This window comes from Miniopterus schreibersii, assembly GCF_964146895.1.
Source record: "Miniopterus schreibersii genome assembly, chromosome: 1".
NCBI lineage: Eukaryota > Metazoa > Chordata > Mammalia > Chiroptera > Miniopteridae > Miniopterus > Miniopterus schreibersii.
Genome location: NC_138101.1, coordinates 163,253,126 through 163,270,864, shown reverse-complemented (window position 1 = coordinate 163,270,864; position 17,739 = coordinate 163,253,126). Strand labels below are relative to the sequence as shown.

The 17,739-nt window shown below is 38.0% G+C and overlaps 1 protein-coding gene across 3 annotated transcripts in view; it reads right to left on the bottom strand.

The window, feature by feature from the left end:
• Positions 1 to 17,739, bottom strand: part of MAP2K5 (mitogen-activated protein kinase kinase 5) — a 238,893-nt gene that overhangs the window by 219,297 nt on the left and 1,857 nt on the right. For all 3 annotated transcript variants that reach the window (XM_081134329.1, XM_081134330.1, XM_081134331.1), the window contains exon 2: positions 12,595 to 12,643. In XM_081134329.1, coding sequence (XP_080990455.1) covers positions 12,595 to 12,643 — 49 coding nt within the window. The remainder of the gene's footprint in view (positions 1 to 12,594; positions 12,644 to 17,739) is intronic.

The following is a 17,739-nucleotide window of genomic DNA, read 5'->3' as shown; positions in this document are numbered from 1 at the left end:
AGAAACTGATATCCAAATTCTCAAAACTCTATTTTGGGGGATGTTGAGGTTTGTTGTTTTGTTTTTTGTTCAGAATACAGCCAGAATCTCCATAAAGAACTAAAAAATTTAGGGACAGCTGAAAATTAAAATATTGCTCATTCCCTGTGCCAGAGAAAGGACACATATTATTATCCACAATTGACAGATGAGGCAACTATAGCACAGAAAGGTTAAGTGATTTGCCTAAGGACAGGAAGCCAGAAGAGAGCAGTGGTCTCCTGGCTTCCAGTCCAATGCTCTTTCCACCAGGCCACTAGAGAAGGTTTTTGTGACATGTAATTAGGAGTATGACTAAAACAGGTCTGGTTTGGAGAACTTTAAAAACTAAAGACAGGCTAGTCCTGTTCTACTATCAGTACTTTTTATCTTTGCCACACAGCACCCTATCCCTCTATTTCTCCATTCTTCCTCTCTTCTAGGAAGCCATCATGTCACAATAGCATGATAAAAATGCCTAACACTTATTGAACATCATCATACACAAGGCATCACTATTTGTGCTTCATATGCAGCAAGTACCTCCTAAAAAACCCATAATGATCTTATAATGTGGATAGTGCGACTTTATTATTATTATTACTATTCCCTTTGTACACAAGAAAAACTGGGAGCCTAGCTGAAGGTTAACTTACAAAGCAACTCTAACAACACAATTCTCTCCATATCCTACCCTGTCTAGCTCTCTTTCTCTTTCTGAACAGTTTCATTTGTATTGGGAACTCTCTGACCAGTTTCACATGGCAATTCACAGTATTTTGAAATAATCTTGAAACTAGAGATTAATAAGGCTTTACAAAATACACAACCAGAATGTATACATTTGACTAACTGTATCATAAGAGTAGCCACATCCAGAAACAACTATGGGTCCCTTATTCAAAATAGTTTTGAAGTAACTCTTCACAAATTGCTTTAAGAACTAGAATATAGACCGCGTGAAAATATCAGATCTAATTTTTAACCCAAATGAAACTGTGCCCCTGACCACTCACCTACACTACCTGCCAAGAAGAACTCAGAATGACTTTTGGCTATTTCTAAATATCTAGTTAGCTACTTCATCTTTCTAAAGATAAAGATCTGTCAACAAGAGAACAGTCTATGTGGTAGACTCTAACTGGAAGCTGAAAGAAAAATGCTAACAACATTTTAGCAACAGCAACATTGCTAGAAAAAGTACACAGCCTCCCAGGGGACAACTTGGAAGGGGCTGCTCTCATTTGGAGTCTCAGCTCTGGTTCGTTTATTAAACAATCAGTGGTGTTATTTATTTATTTTGGTCATTCTTGGGTATCTAATTGCTGATTTGATCAGATGCAGAGAAACGGATCCCAGGCCTGGAGAAACAGACGAATCCCTTGTAGGCTTACATAGCATGCTCTGGGGATTCTTACTGAAAATAGTGTGAGTTCAGTTCAGCACAAGGATCTTTGCCCACAAGCCCTCCCCTCTGAAGATATCCCCCTGTCCACTGACCAGGCTCTGAGAACCCTATGAGGGGACGTGTGTTGTCTCCCAATTAGTCTATTTCAGAGCAAAATGCTACTTCCTTTTTCTCCTCAGTAGCCAGTAGCAATCTGACATCATGATGGAAACCAGCACTTGAGCCAGCCCTGCTCAATGATCAAGCCCACAGCTCTTGCTGGGTGTTTCTCTCCAAAGCATTTGTTCCTGGGTCCTGGTTCACCCCCAAAGAGTTCCCCAACTCAATGTAAATCAGTATCATCAAGTCACACTAAATATCTACATAGCTAGGTAATGTCTAAAATCACTATTGGCATTATGTTATCAAGAGCTGCCTGTTTTCAGTATAAAAGGCACACAATGGTCACTTTCAGTAACAAAGGTGGCACATTCCTAGGAATGTTACATATATAATCTAACTTTCTGTCTTTTTTTTTTCCTGTTCTTTATATTTCTTTATTTTTTTTAAAAGTTACAGAATCTATAGAGCCAAACTGACAGAGAAATGCCATTCTAGTTTTGAAAACAGAAGTTTCCACATAGGTTCTAGAAACTATTATTTTCAAAGTTGAGTCAAAAAGTTTCCTTACAAATGCAGGAAACAAAGGGAAAAACAGAAATATAGTATAAAGGAATATAATGTTGCATATTGCCACACATGAAAGCACATGTTTATTTTAAAGCCAAGTCAAATTCTCTGTTTAGATGTGGGCTAAACTGATTTGTTTCTTGATAAAGTCCTGAACTTGGTAATATTTCTAACCTGAACAAAGTAGCTTTTTGTAAATCTCATTTCTACACCAGAGCCAGCTACAGAGATGGTGGTTACAAAGGGACTGCTTATATTCAAATTCAATATGCACAAGACCTCAAAAGGTACTGTTCACATGGGATGGAAGTGCTTAGAGTTTAGTAAAACAGGTGAAAAATGGTTTTATAATTTGTAAAGAGAGGACACAGATTCCAGAAAAATCATTTAAATCACAGTCTCTATAAATCAGGAATAACAACAGAGAGTTCTCTGAGCTCTAAAAACCAGGCTTGAATCTTCAAGGCTGCTTAAAACAAAAGATTCTGGAATTCTAGAATTCTGAAATATTTAGGGATTAATTTCAGCAAAAAACTGTGAGGGGAGTCAGCCACCAGAATAATTTCTTACCTAGCAGTTCTATGAAAAGTAGCTATGAAACACTACAAGGGTATTTTGCTGTAAGTGGACAGAAAACTGAAGCTAAAGGGCCAGAATAGCCAACCTAGTGGTAAAGGGTTGAGTGCTGTCCCATAAGGGGTCTGACACCAAGAGAAAGAGTTCTGAGAAGTTGAAAGGGGCATTTTAATAAAGTCTGAGGATAAAATCAGGCTTACAGGACACAGTGATTAATAGTTCTTATGGATTAATTAAAAAAACTCATTTCATGTACGTATTGGTTTTCTTTACAGATTGCTCTTTGAGGGACTGTCTGATTCACTCTAATAATTGTGATTAGTAGTTTTAATGAAGACTCCTAGTTCTTGTCAAAGAGGAGACTGAGTTGGAAAAGTAATCACACTTATGAAAAGACTGAAAATTCTAGCCAAAATTCAAAATCCAGGCAACCTAACCCCTGAGGGCAACCTAAGAGCAAACCATTGGCTTTGATGTTTAAAGTAAGAATACACTTCTCTCTAAAGACAATGAATTCCAAAGAAGACATACAACAGGTACATGAAAAATGCTCAGCATCAGAGGAATGCAAATCAAAACCACAATGAGATGTGACCTCACACCTGTTAGAAGGGCTGTCATCAAAAAGGCAAGAAATAACAAGAATTGGTGAAGATGTAGAGAAAAGGGAACCCTTGTGTGCTACCGGTAGGAATGCAAATTGGTACAGCTGCTATGAAAAACAGTATGAAGGCCCTAGCTGGTTTTGCTCAGTGGTTAGAGCAATGACCTGCAGGCTGAAGGGTCCTGGATTCAATTCCAGCCAAGGGCACATACCTCTGTTGCAGGCTCAGCCCCGGTTGGGGTGCGAGTGAGAGGCGGCCACTTGTTGTGTCTCTCTCACTCAATGTTTCTCTCTCTCTCCCTCTCCCTTCTACTCTCTCTGAAAAAGCAATGGAAAAAATATCCTCAGTGAGGATTAAAAAAAAAAAGACAGTATGAAGGTTCCTAAAAAAATTAAAAATATTATTACCATATGATCCAGCAATCCCACTTCTGGGTATATTCAAAGGAAATGAACTCAAGATCTTGAAGTGATACCTGTACCCATGTTTATTAGCATTATTCACAATCCAAGATATGGAAACAACCTAAATGTCCATCAACGGATAAATGGATAAAGAAGATGCTACACACACATACCCCAGATTATTATTCAGCCATGAAAAATAAATACACTGCCATTTGTGACAACTTGTATGAAACTTAGGGCAATATGCTAAGTGAAATAAGTCAGTCAGAGAAAAACAAATATTATGTGGTATCACTTATATGTGCAATCTAAAAAACCCAAACTCAGAGAAACAGAGTAAAGTGACTACCAGAGATTGGGGGAAATCATATTTGTCAAAGGGTACAAACTTTCAGGTAAAAGTACAACAAGGTCTGGGAATCTAATGTATAGCACGGTGATTATAGCTAATAATAATGTATTATATACTTGAATGTTGCTAAGAGAGTAAATCTTAAATGTTCTCACCACAAAAAAAGAAATGGTAATTATATGATAGGATGGAGGTGTTAGCTAATATGGTGGTAATCATCTTGCAATATAAAACTGTATCAAATCAGCACACTGTATACCTCAATTATATCTCAATAAAGCTGTGAAAAAATAAAAAAATTAAAGATAATGAATTGACAAGTATGAGAAGTTAATAAAGGATAAGAAAGTACAAATAGATACCAAGCAATTTAAAATGACAATGACTTAAAATATTTATCTCAATAAAAAGTTAGACACACACACAGTCCATCTAGCAAAGACTCTGGCTATTTGCCTATTAAACTGGATTAGCTATAAAAAGTACACTAACTGAAACTATAAATCATAAAACTTACTAAAATGGCACAAAGAGTTTCAAAAGTATAAGTAAGTTGGTGAAGAACACTAGAAAGTAGTGGTACTAAGTAGAGAGAAGTAGAAAAAATAATTTGAACTCTTTTTGTCTTATACATGGAGGTTCTTTGCCATCTGACCAAAAAAGCATTACAGATATGACCAAGAAGGGGGCGGGTGCGATAGATCTGATACGCTGATTTACAATGAGAATTCCAGGCTTCTCTAGTTGCCTGGAGCATAGTAATATGATTTTCCAGCACATTAGGGAAGCAAAAGTAGAACCAGAAAGTCTATGTACTGGCTGGATTTTGTTAATGTCACTTAAAATGGAGGAAAAAATCCTAGCAAGATACCAAATAGAGTGCAGCAGATGGTAAACAAATATTATGAAGCAATCTTCACAAAATCTGCAGTGTGTCACAAATATACAAAATGGCAGAGTTTGGGAAAAGAGAATCATAACAGGCCATATGTTGTTAGCAATTTTATTTGAGGCAACATGCAATCCAAAAGAGAAACCAAGAGAAGGAACATAAAGGCCCAACAGAGGAAGAGAGGCAGCCTCAGGTAAGGGCGATCAGAATGGCAGGCACAGTGCCTACCAAGTAAACAGCACAGGCTGGGAAGGTCTCAGCCAAGCAGCACCTACTGCAGTGACAGGGCTCAAATGGGCTTTGGAGAGAAACAATCTAGCTTCTACAAAGAGCAACAAAAAGTTAAGGCAATATATCATTTGTCATTTGTCAATTCCTTCAGTGCCAGGTGAAAGTCTATTAGAACTACAGCAAAGGCGTTTTTCCAAGGCAAAAAAAAGGAAATGAAAACATAATTGTAGGGGTTTGAAAGACATCAACAGGAAATCACCAGAAAAGTTGTCAAGTTTACAGCCCCTCTCAGGTGTGGGATCTAAGATCTGGACAGGACCAGAGGCCAGAGTTTCTAGGACCAAATCTTCACATGAGTTTAATTCAGCTTCATGCCTCCTGCCGCTTGATACCTTCTTCAGTTCTTGGCTCCCTTCTTCTTTCCAACAAATATGTGTCTACCATGCAGCCGGCAATCTTCTGAGCGCTGGGGATAGCAGCAGTGGAAAAAGAACACCTGATCTTATGGAACTTTCACTTTAGTTGAGAGAGACTGAAGGGAATGAGGCAGTCTGGGCTGTGCTGATACTTGGGGAAAGAGTGTTTCAGGCAGAGGGAACAGCTAATGCAAAAGTCCTGAGGCAGAAGAATATCTGGCACGTTCAAAAGACTGAAAGAAAGCCAGGTAAGTGGAATAGAATGAGAAAGGGAGAGAAATAGGTGAGTTCAAAGACGTAATGGTGAAATAGATGGGGGCAGATAAGAAACTGTGGCGCTCTGTAGGGCATTTTAAGGACTTGGCTCTTACTTCCGAGAAAGATGGAAACCACTGGAGGGTTTTGAGTGTTATGATCTCACTTAACTTCTAAAAGGATCACTTTGGCTGATGTATGGAGGCAAAAGCAGAAACAGGGAGACCAGGTAAGATATGATGGTGGCCTAAACCAAGCTGAGAGTTTGAGTAGTCATCACATGCAAGATATATTTTGAAGATAGAGATAACAGAATTTGCTTGTCCTATTACTTCATTCCTTCAACCATTGATGCATCCTAGAAACACGTATCGAGTGAGTACTATGTGCCATGTACCATGTTAGGCTTTCCAGGGATTCAAAAATGAGCAGTATTGTCTACTGCCTTCAAGAAACAAACAGCCTGGTGTTTGAGGTAAAGGAATTAGACTTCTTAATTCTCATGCAAAACAGCAAGATTACTCATAAATAACTACTCTCATGAGACTAAAAAGGATTTGGACTTTTTGTATCAATGATATTGGGAACCAATAAATTAAAGCTCTCTTCAAATTGTCTCAAATTCTAGAATGCACAAGTAACTCTTACCTGTTAAATAATTTTTAGAATCAGTGTAGGTCTAATGTGAATTATAACTTTTCATTAACCTGCCTAGTTTTACTTATAAGCAATCACTTATCTTTCACTTATACTACAGTTTAAGAAAATAAACTTCGCCCAGCCAGGTGTGGCTTGGAGGTTGAGCATCAACCTAGGATCCACGTGATTATGGTTTGGTTCTTGGTCAGGGCACATGCCCGGGTTGCGGGCTCAATCCTCAGTTGGGGTGTGCAGGAGGCAGCCAATCAATGACAACTCTCTCATCGTTAATGTTTCTCTCTCTCCCTCCCTCTCCCTTCCTCTCTCTGAAATCAATAAAGATATATTTAAAAGAAAATAAACTTCATTTTTTCCAAATATTTTATGATTTCCTTATATTTTATGATTTAGACTTTTTTTCAAAGCAAAAAGGGGTTCTCGCCCAACTATTCTTAAATGAGAATGCCTTTGCTATTTGAACATGAGGAGTATCTCCTACAAGTACCTTTCTAGTAATCAGCTATAATTGTTTTCTATACTCTAAGAATTTACAACTTATATAATTGCAATTTTGCTTTAAATGGTCATATTATGCCAAATTTAAAATGTGATATGATGTACTGGTTTTAAAATCTCCACCCAAAATAATCTTCCAGAAATTCATAAAACAACTGAAAAGTATTCTATTCAACAAGAAGTGAGTTTAAAATGGTCATGGTTGAAGAAAGACATAAGTAAAGATTTATCTTATAGCCATTTTCCTGAACCAAAATTAAGACAGTGGTTTGACAAGTATGAAGATATTTATGAGAGCTACAGACCAAAATATGTGAAGTCAGCGTCATAGGACAGTGGTACCATATGGTACTTCTAGGTAGAAGTCAGCATTTGTCTACACAGACTTTCAAGTCATCAGTAAGATTTTACTATCCAGCAACCAGCCAGTACTCATTTTACAGCAGTAACTTGTCTAGAGAAAATTCAGGGAGAGGAATGAATGTAACAGATATGCGCAGAGAACTCATTAGTGGGCATAGTTGATTTTCATCACTTCATGTGTTGGTATACTCATTAATCTGTTAATAAAACTAAAAGTCAGCAGGGGTCTTTGGGCCTATATAAATGTCAAGCTCCTACAGCATACATAGGGCCCACACATGCAAATACACAAGATTTTTATGGTTATAAAATGTAGCTTCATCTCAGAAGTTTTCTCATATTTGGGAAAAGACGAATTATTCAATACCTGATATGAAGTCAACTGTATTTCTGCTTGAAAAATAAAACTGTACCTCCATCTGACTCCTTTCACCAAAATAAACTGCATATAGTACCCCCCAAAAAACCTTTGTAATAGAACCGAGTGCTGTTTTTAAAAATCCACAAACACTAATACACATATGAACGTACCTGTGTGTTCGTGCTTAACCCCAGTAAGTAGAAAAAAGAGAATATGGATGAATGTTTTTCAATATCCTGGAATGTGAAAGACCTTTCTAAGCTTGACATAAATCTAGAAGTCACAAAGGAAAATACAATAAACTTGACCATGTAAAAACTTTATAAAATTCTCCATGGAAAAAAAGAAGAGAGAGAAAAAAAAGACCAAAATCAGCTGAAAAAAAGTAGCAAACTACACAAAAATATCTCTAACATATAAAACAAAGGGCCAATTTTCTTAATATTGGAAAACTTTTAAATCAGAAAAAGACAAATAACCTAATAGAAAAAATGGCAAAGGTGACAAATAGTTAACAGAAATTAAACACAAATGACCAAACTACAGGTGAAAAGATGCTCAGGCTCATTTAGAGTGGAAGAAATACAAAATAAAACAAGAATTCATCTTTTTCACCTATCAAATTGACATTAACTAAAAAGTTTACTAATGTCCAGAGTTGGTGAAGGTAGAAAGAAATGGACATTCTCAAACATTGTTGGTGGGAGTGTAAACTGGTTCTACCTTTTTAAAAGCAACATGGTAATAGCTATTAATATGTAAAATATGGGTACTCTTTGTCTCAGTAGTTCCAACTCCGAGGAATTTATTCTACAAATATATTTCCACAATGTGGAATGATACAAGACAATGCTGCTGACTGCAGCATTTTTTCTAACATGAAAACACTGGTAACGAACTTAAAACTGGTCATTCAATAGGTAAAATAAATTAAGCCATAGTCATAAAATTAAGTATAATGTAGTCATCCTAATGCAGAAAAGGGGCCCAATATATGCTACTAAGTGCAGGCAGGGGAAACTAGTTCCAGTAGAGTATACAATATATACAGAGAAAATTTATGTAAAGATACAGAAGAAACTGTTAACTAGTGACTTAGGTAAATGGGGACTTTTACATCTTGCTTTATTCTATGCTGTTAGAATGTTTTTTAAAGATCATCTATAACTTCTTAATTAAAAAGAAATCAAACACTAACTATTAAAAAGTACTTCCCTTTGTGCTCTCGTAAGGAAGAAGAAAACCAGGAAGGAGTATGAAGAAAAAGAGGTTTAGGACCATCAGTCCAAGAGGTGAATTCAGCTCAAATGGGCCTCCCTCCCCTCCTCCAGCCCAGCTCCCCTCAGAAACATCATCCCCGGGGACAGAAGTGAGAAAGAATACAGCCACTTCTGAACCTCGGTCCCTCAGGACACAGGGCCCAGTCAAGTGTGGGAATTTGAATTTGGAGCAAATTACTTACTTGGCTTTAGGTCACATGCATTTTACAATTTTCATTTGAATACAGATATAAAACATTCCATTTTATTCAATGAGAGTATTTCTACAAGGCACTAAGCTGAGTACTAAGATGAGAGAAAGAGTGAAATAAAACATGGTCCCTGTCACCAAGTCATTCAACATCTAGTGAGGAAAGGGAAGGACATACAATCAACCAGAAGGCAGGCCCAAAAGGTAACCTGCTCCCATAAAGGTATACAGAGAAATTAACCACATCTGGGAAGCCGGAGATTTAACCAAAGAGATGGCATTTCTCAGAGCTGAAGAATCTGTAACATTACCTGACTTTTCCCCTCTTTTCCACTTACTCAAATCCTTTTCTCTACATTTATCTAAAGCAGGTCAATCTGCTGATGCCTGCCCTTTCTCATTGCTACATTCATATCACTAAATACAATAGCATCTCTTTTGTATAAAAAATAAATTGGTGCTGGGTTTACTTTTCAGTAATAAATATATTACCATATATATATCTTTGATTAAAGTTTTATGTATTCAAGAGTTGTTCTATCGCACCCACAAACCACTGAATCAGCTCAAAAATATCAGTAAATTAACTTGCAAACTACATCTTTCCAACTGTTTCTTATACATAGATTTTCATTTATTAGTTCAGATCTTTAGTTCAGAAAATAATGTCACCTTAGAGCAATCATGAAAAAAGCCAGCCTAGGTCTTGATGTCTATAATGGAAAGTACTTGATAATCTAAGCACAAAAAACTCATTATTTTGCCTGTATTTTTGTTTCTGTTTTTTTTTTTCACCTAAAACTGGTCCAGATGCAGATGGGTATAGAGCTGCTGCCATGATGAGGGGAAAAGAGAACGAGATGTCTAAGCACTTAAACTTAAAAATTTAAGTGTTCTTCTGTTAGAGCCAGGTATACTTTTCAGTATTAAATTGAATACTATAAATATTTGTTTGATCAAAGTTGAATTTCTCAAGAGTTGTTCCATCATACCCATAAACCATAAACCACACACTAACACAGGCTTTCGGCATGCTTATTTATAAAGAGTGAAAGTTTTACACTCAGAAAGAACTTTGTTTGAATCGGGGCTCCACCACTTCCTAGCTGATCAACTTTGGCAATCATTTCAAGTCTCAGAGCTTCAGTTTCTTCACAGGTATAATTTTCCTACCTTTCCTCTTGCAAAGATTAGCAACAATCTAAGTAAATCATGTAGTACATTGCCTGGCACAGAACAGGCCATCAATAAATGATAGCTAAAGTAATCAGTATTATTACTATGAACCTAACTCCTGAAGTCTGTGGGGCACAGGTACATTGAGCAAGAAGTAGGAAGTAGAAAGTTTCTTTTCTGCTGCACTTAAGAGCATCAGAATACATGATTTCAAGAATTATGACAACTCTCAAAATAAGTCTCAGCAGTGGTTGAGACTGTATATATATGCTCTTGAGTCTACTCTAGAAATTCCACATTATCACTTACTAGCTGTAAGACTCTGAGCAGGTTGCTTAGAGATGTCCTTTCCTCAACTAAAACACAGCTAATAACAGTCTGTCAAAGTACGTTGTGGCAATCTTGTGAAGGTTAAATTAAATGAGATAATCCATGGAATGCTCTTAGCACAGCATCTAGCAACAGTAAGTACTCCAAATGTTAACTATCAGACTACCCATGAAGTCCCTGCCTATGGAGTTACTGCAAGGGGTTACTGCAAGGGGTCTAAAGAGCTTGCAACACTAATATGTATTTCAGATATACGTACTATTTTTCAATAGTAAATAGAGTCCAGTGTGGCTAATAAAACAGTAATTATTTTAAGAGTTCTATTCAAGTAGCTTTTAAAAATGTAATAATTGTTGAAAAATATTCAAACAATAGAGAAATATATAAAGTGAAAAGTGTGTTCATTCGACCTAGCTAGTTTAGCGCAGTTAGAGTGTCTTCTTGCTCAATGAAGAGTACCAGGTTCGATTCAGGCCAACAGCACATACCTCGGTTGCAGGCTCCATCCCCAGCCTGGGTAGGGGTGCATGCAGGAGGCAACCAATCGATGAGTTTCTCTCACATTGATGTATGTCTCCCTCTCTCTCTCTCTCTCTCTCTTCCTCTCTCCCTCCTTTCCACTCTCTTGGAAAAGCAATGGAAAAAATATCCTCCAGTGAGGATTAAAAAAAAAAAGTGTGCTCATTCAGTCAACCCTTCCCCCACTCCAACTCCTAGGTAGCCTTTCCAGGGGAAACCACTGGAAAGCACTGCAGTGGAAAACTTCAGATTCACTTTTTCACAAAATAGGATCATACCATATATTTTATTTGTTTATTCAATAATATATCATGATATCTTTCCATGTCAATGCATAAATCCTAACTCATTCTTTAGAGCGACTGCTTAATGATTCAGATGATGGATAAATAATTTATTAATCTATTATTTTAGGCATTTGGCTTACTTTTAAATTTTTTGCTCTTAAAAATAATTCCACAATGAACACTTTGTTTGAAGGGCACTCGATGCATGTTTAGGCTTTTCTGTTGGGCAGCTTCCTAAAAGTGAATCTGCTGACTCAAAGGTTTTACACATTTTATATTTTGGTAAGTACTGCCAAATTGTCCCCCAAAGAGAACATAAATAAAACAGGACAATGTACTCTCTGTCATTAACCATCTGCTTAAAACACAAGAACAAAAAGTATACTATCGTGCGGAGAAACCATACATTTTTCCATACGGAAAGTGGCCCTCATCTTTAAAAAAAGATGGGAACTACAGTTACAAAGCCATTACCCTTCTCAACACCAGAGCTACTGACTAAACTCTCACCTCAACATTATTCAAACCCTGATCTCTCTTGCAATGGCCTGGCTCAGATCAAAACCAGTTTTCTAGTACCCTGCCCCTGCTTCTGGTCCCTAAGCCAACTGGTTTAGTGCGGAGGGTGGTGGGGGAAAGGATTCAAGACCTGAAATGTTGCTGCCATCGGCTAGCAGCCTTGCCGAGCCCCACTAAAACACAATTACTCCATTCAATGTTCACTTAAAAGCTCTACTCTGTTGCTGTTATAAAGCAGCAATGGATTAAAACCTCTTAATCAATAATCATTGGCCTACAGGTAGTTTACAGGTTTCATTTTACACCACAATATTATTACAGTGAGGAGCAAGAGCAGATAAAGGTCATGTTGGTAATTAAAGCTATATTATAAAAATATGCACACCCAAGATATGATTAAATAAGAAAATATTACTCAGTTAAGTATCATCATTAAACTTGCATTAATTTATAAATATTTAAATATACCATATGATGATCATAAATAATCTGTTTTTGTCAGTTTCTAAAGTAATGCAACCCATAAACCCTTTGAAAAATTACTGCAGAAGGAAACAGTCAAGAAAGTATACAAGCCAGACTTACATTCAAATGCTGTGGTTGTTGCTTCAGGCAGAACCTGGCCTATCACATCCTAAACAAAGAAAGAATAAAGAAACACAATTAGCCATCTTCTTTATTGCTAACATGTGGCAAATCCTTGAGGAAATATGAGACCCTGGAAAAGATTTTTGAAATGTGGGCATAAACTATAAAAACATTAGCTCATAATCACACTTAGCACAGCAATGTAAGTGCAGAATTTAAATCTCTATACAGGGTGCAGGGGTGGGAGCTGGGGGGGTGGTGGAATCTTTACAAAATTTTTTCTACTTTGTATTAATAACATAATCTTTCACTCTCAATTCAACAGTATATATAAATACACTATTGCGTATTTACAATAAATTTTGTTTCTTCTATGGGAGGTTGTGGAAGGTACTACAGTAGAGAGTAGGGGGTTTGGGGAGTCAGACTGGCCTGGGTTGGAATCTCAGCTCTGCATTTCCTAGCAGTGTGATTAGGAACAAAGTACTTAACCTCTTTGAGCCTCGATTTGGTTATCCTCCAATATGGGTCTAGTAATATTTATAGAGGTAATGTAAAAATTAAATTAAAAATACAATAAATATAAGCTGGTCTAACACATTGTAGCCATTCAACAAACGTAATCCCTGATATGTAAATAGCAACATTGTGCCTTGCATTCATAGTGGGAAAAGCTCGAAAAACAAGTTTCCATGATGATAAAACCTAAAAAGCTACACTTAATACAAACAATTCTTATCAACCATTACTCTTAAGCAACTGAAAAAAATATATTTAATGACACTAAAATACAGTTGATCTATCCTACAAAAACTATGTACTTCTTAAACTATATATAATCTAATATCAATGTTTAAGTGAATCTATGAAGTTGAAAACACTTGAAAATCAGTCTACAAAGACAGCTTAAAGAGGCATAGAACACCATCAAGAAATAGTTCTGGGAAAAAGTAACCCTCCATTATGTGCAGTCCAACCCAAGTGGCCTGCAAACCTCATTGCTCTCTGGTAGCTCTGCCACTATGTCCCTATTGGGCTGTGCCAGAACTGGCACCAGGCAGCTGGCTCACAAGACTCCTGGAAGTATTTCTCAGCAGGGAGCCCACAACCCCTCCAAGCAGGGCACTTAGCAGAATGGTGGCTGCAACTTCCTTCTAAAGGCAGTTCTTTAGAAGCGTCTGCTGCAGTGGCAATTTACATAATAGCCTTGCCTCTACAGTGCCTTCCCCCGCCTCAAAAATAAATCTGCATATAAAATTGATCAAAGGGAACTCTTAGGCAGCCCTCACTCATTAGAGCCAAAGGGGATTACTATTTTTATTATTATTATTTTTTTAAATATATATTGATTTCAGAGAGAGGAAAGGAGAGGGGGAGAGAGAGATAGAAACATCAATGATGAGAGAGTCATTGATTGGCTGCCTCCTGCACGCCCCCGACTGGGGATCAAGCCCGCAACCCGGGCATGTGCCCTGACCGGGAATCGAACCCTGATCGCCTGGATCCTAGGTCGAAGCTCAACACCGCTGAGCCACGCCCAGCCGGGCAAAAGGGGATTATTTTTCCCTCTAACTCAGGAAGTGAAATATCAACTTTTAGAGGAATTATTTGTCAAAGATTTTAGTGTTAAAAAAATTCTTAACTCTGGCAGGAAAGTTTAGTGGGTTAGAGAGTCCTCCCCATGTGCCAAGGCTTCGGGTTTGATCCCCAGTCAGGGCACATACAAGAATCAACCAATGAATGCATAAATAAGTGGAACAACAAATCCATGTTTCTCTCTCTCTCTCTCTAAAAATCAACCAATAAATAAAAAAATTAGCCCTGTCCGGTGTGGCTCAGTTGGTTGAACATCGTCCCCTGCACAGAGAAGTCACTGGGCACATGTCTGGCTTGTGGGCTCAATCCCCACTGGGAGGTGTGCAGGAGGCAGCCAATGGATGTTTTTATCTCTCATCGATGTTTCTCTCTCCCTTCCGATCTCTCTAAAATCAATAAAAACATGTTTAAAAATTTTTTTCTTAATTCTTTCGACACACTTGTAGGTAGAAAGTATTTACTGACAGGTAAATGGCAATGGTAGAGTGAGTATGAAATAAACTATACAGGCAGCCAGTATAAAGCCTGAGAGTGTGGACTGGAGCCAGACTGCTAGGGTTGGACCTTGGCTCTGCCACTCACTAGCTAAGTGACTAAGCCTCAGTTTCCTTCTGTGTAAAATAAGATCACAATTGTAACAACCCTGTAGAACTAAATGAGTTAATATTTGTAAAGTGCTTAGAAGAGTGTCTAGCACATGCCCATATTAGTGTCTGTTAAAGAAATAAAACAAGTCACTGATGACTGGAACATTACAAAGCTTATCTCATAAAGAAACTTTAAGTTTTAGCACCCAACAATAAGTGGAGGATGGTCACTTGTTCACTTATGTCAGCCTTCCACAGTACTCAAAGGACCTTTTCTAGCCAGTATGTAAAAAACAAACAAACAAACAAAACAGAGGACTCTACTCCCAACACTCCAAGTCTAGATTATCACTGGAACTCCGATCATTCAGACAACCAATCTTGAGATATGAACTCTACGGTATTAGCAAACTCATTTAGGACATTTCCTACTTATGAAGAGCAGACCCCATCAAACAGCAAATCCCAAATAACTAGCTGAAGACCCCGCTGGGCTGCAATGGCATCCTTTGCCCATCAACATAAACAAGAAACCACATGTACTTTACATCTAATGTGGGGAAAAGGAGAAAGAAAAAGCCAAACTGCTTGAAAATCATCTTGTTTTGTTAAAGTAATTAAAGGGGGGCTATCATAATAACCAAAGGGGAAAAAGTCTAAAAATTAGTCAATATCTACTGGTGGTCTCTAAGCAGGGCACATTTAGTAATTTTATTCATATTTTCCAGTTATATTTTAAGTGACTTATTTCAAAGTAACCCAGGCTTCTTTTCAACATGACATTTACCTAACCTAAAGGTTTCAAAGAAAACTTAAGTTTAAATATCTTGATAGTGATCATTTCTTCATTCTTTCCCTCTCCTTCCTTTCATTAAATCAGTCAAAAATCTGACAGCCAAAAGTATAAATGAGCATCTACAATGTACCTGGGGCAATAAAGAACACAAAGCTGTAGGCAACAAAAAAATAAGACTTAGGAAGATTATAATCTGGTCACAGAGATAAAGACAAACCTAGAAGATTAACAGTACTTAGTATAGTAAGAGCCAAACACAAAAACCCATAAGTGCCATGTAGTGTATGCTAACTCAAGAGGAATGAAAATCAGACGCGTACAAAGAGGAATTTCAGAGAGGAAATCTGAACTGGGACTTGGGAGACAGGGTTCAAACAACAAGAGAAAAGAGGTAACATGCTCTCCTACCACTCACTATTTCAGGAGATTCCGATCTCCTACACAATTTTCCCCAAACTGTGCACTATCTTTCCAAGGAAGAAGAGAAACACACAAAGCTGAAAAACAGATAACCCAAATGTCCCTGCCCTTGAGCACCAACTCAGTCTACTTCACATTACAGCCAGTTCCTAATTAATTCAGACAAAGAGCACAGATCCAAAGTGGCCAAGTGACTTGCCCAGGCTCTCCCAGCTTTTTGACGGAGCTGTGATTGGAGCTCTCAGTCCCAACACTGACTCCTGTTCCAAAACACTCTCAGTTACAGTTGACTCAGTGACTACAAACTTTTTCTGGCTTCTGTGTCTGGTTTTGCCCAAAATTAGCTGTGTGACTTTAGCATTTCCCACTCTGGAGTTCCTTTGAGAACTGGAGTGAGGAGGGTTGTATTAGATGAAGGGGATGCTTTCAGTTTTCACTTGGCTTTAATTTTTAAAATTCCAAGACAGAGCTGCTGATGTATCTGTTGGTATTTGGCCAATTTTTTGATGAACAGATAAGGTGAACCTGGAGAAGAGATCACAGGAGTGCTCCAGGATCTGGGCTTCCAGTTCAAACAACTTTAAAAAGCACTAGGAGACAGGGCAGCACCCATTGCTACAGCCCTTCATCAGGACTTCCTGACAAAACATGCTGCACCTGTGCTTACCTGAGCAAGCACGTGTGAGGACACATGGCACTCTGTGCTCTAGATGGTGGGACCTTCTGTGCAAAGTTTACTTGGAGGCAGTCAGCCTTGAGCCAAAGTTCAACTGAAAGATGTATGAGAAGCAGAAGACCCAGACCCGATCCCTTATGTCATAACACCACCACTATAGAGCACTTACAATGTTCCAGGTTGTTCTACATGCTTTACATGTATCAACTCCAGTAGTCCTCCCAATTGTGAGGTAAGCACTATTTTTACCCCTCTAATCCTTTTTTTTTTTTTTTAACTAACAGATGAAGAAACAGACATAGAAGACACTCGCCCAAGTGAGCCTGGTGGAGCATACAATTTAAACCCAGGAAGTCAGGCTCTAGAATTTGTTTTTAGACATTGTGCCATTCTACTTAATACCTTCTGATGTCTCCAATAAGTGAAAGAGAGCTCATGCTTCTCTCATCATAGACCCAATTTCATGTAATCTTCACAATTTTCCCTATTTTACAGGTAAGGAAACTGAGGATCAGAAAGGTACAGTGACTTGCCTAGTTGGGACTGCCTGTCATTAAACCCAAACTTTCTTATTCAAAAGTCAGTGTGCTGCCCACAAAACCATAATTGCATGCATCCTTTTTGAGGAACAGTTCAGGGTCCTACAAAGCACCAGAAATAGTGTATGATCATCTCCTCCAGAAGTTTACTATCTAGTGGAGGAGACAGACAAAATTATGACACAACCTATGTGCTTTGCCCAAACAAAGCTGTGGGAACACAGAGGAGAGGCAAGTAACCAAGACTAATGTGGAAGAAAAGTGAAGCTGGGCCTTGAAGGACAGGTGAGAGTTAGCCAGCTGAAGAAGAAATGAGTGGGCATCTGGGAGAACTCAAGGTTAATTCTAAATGCCTGGAGCACAAGACACTCATTGGACTGTGGTGAGAAATGAAGCTCGTGCCAGGTAAGCATGAGTCAATCAAGATGGGCCCAGAGGACCATATTAAGGAGTTTGGACCTTAGCAGGAGGGGAAATCTATGTGCATGTGAGTGTGTGAACTCTGGATGCAAAGAGAAAGATGTCACT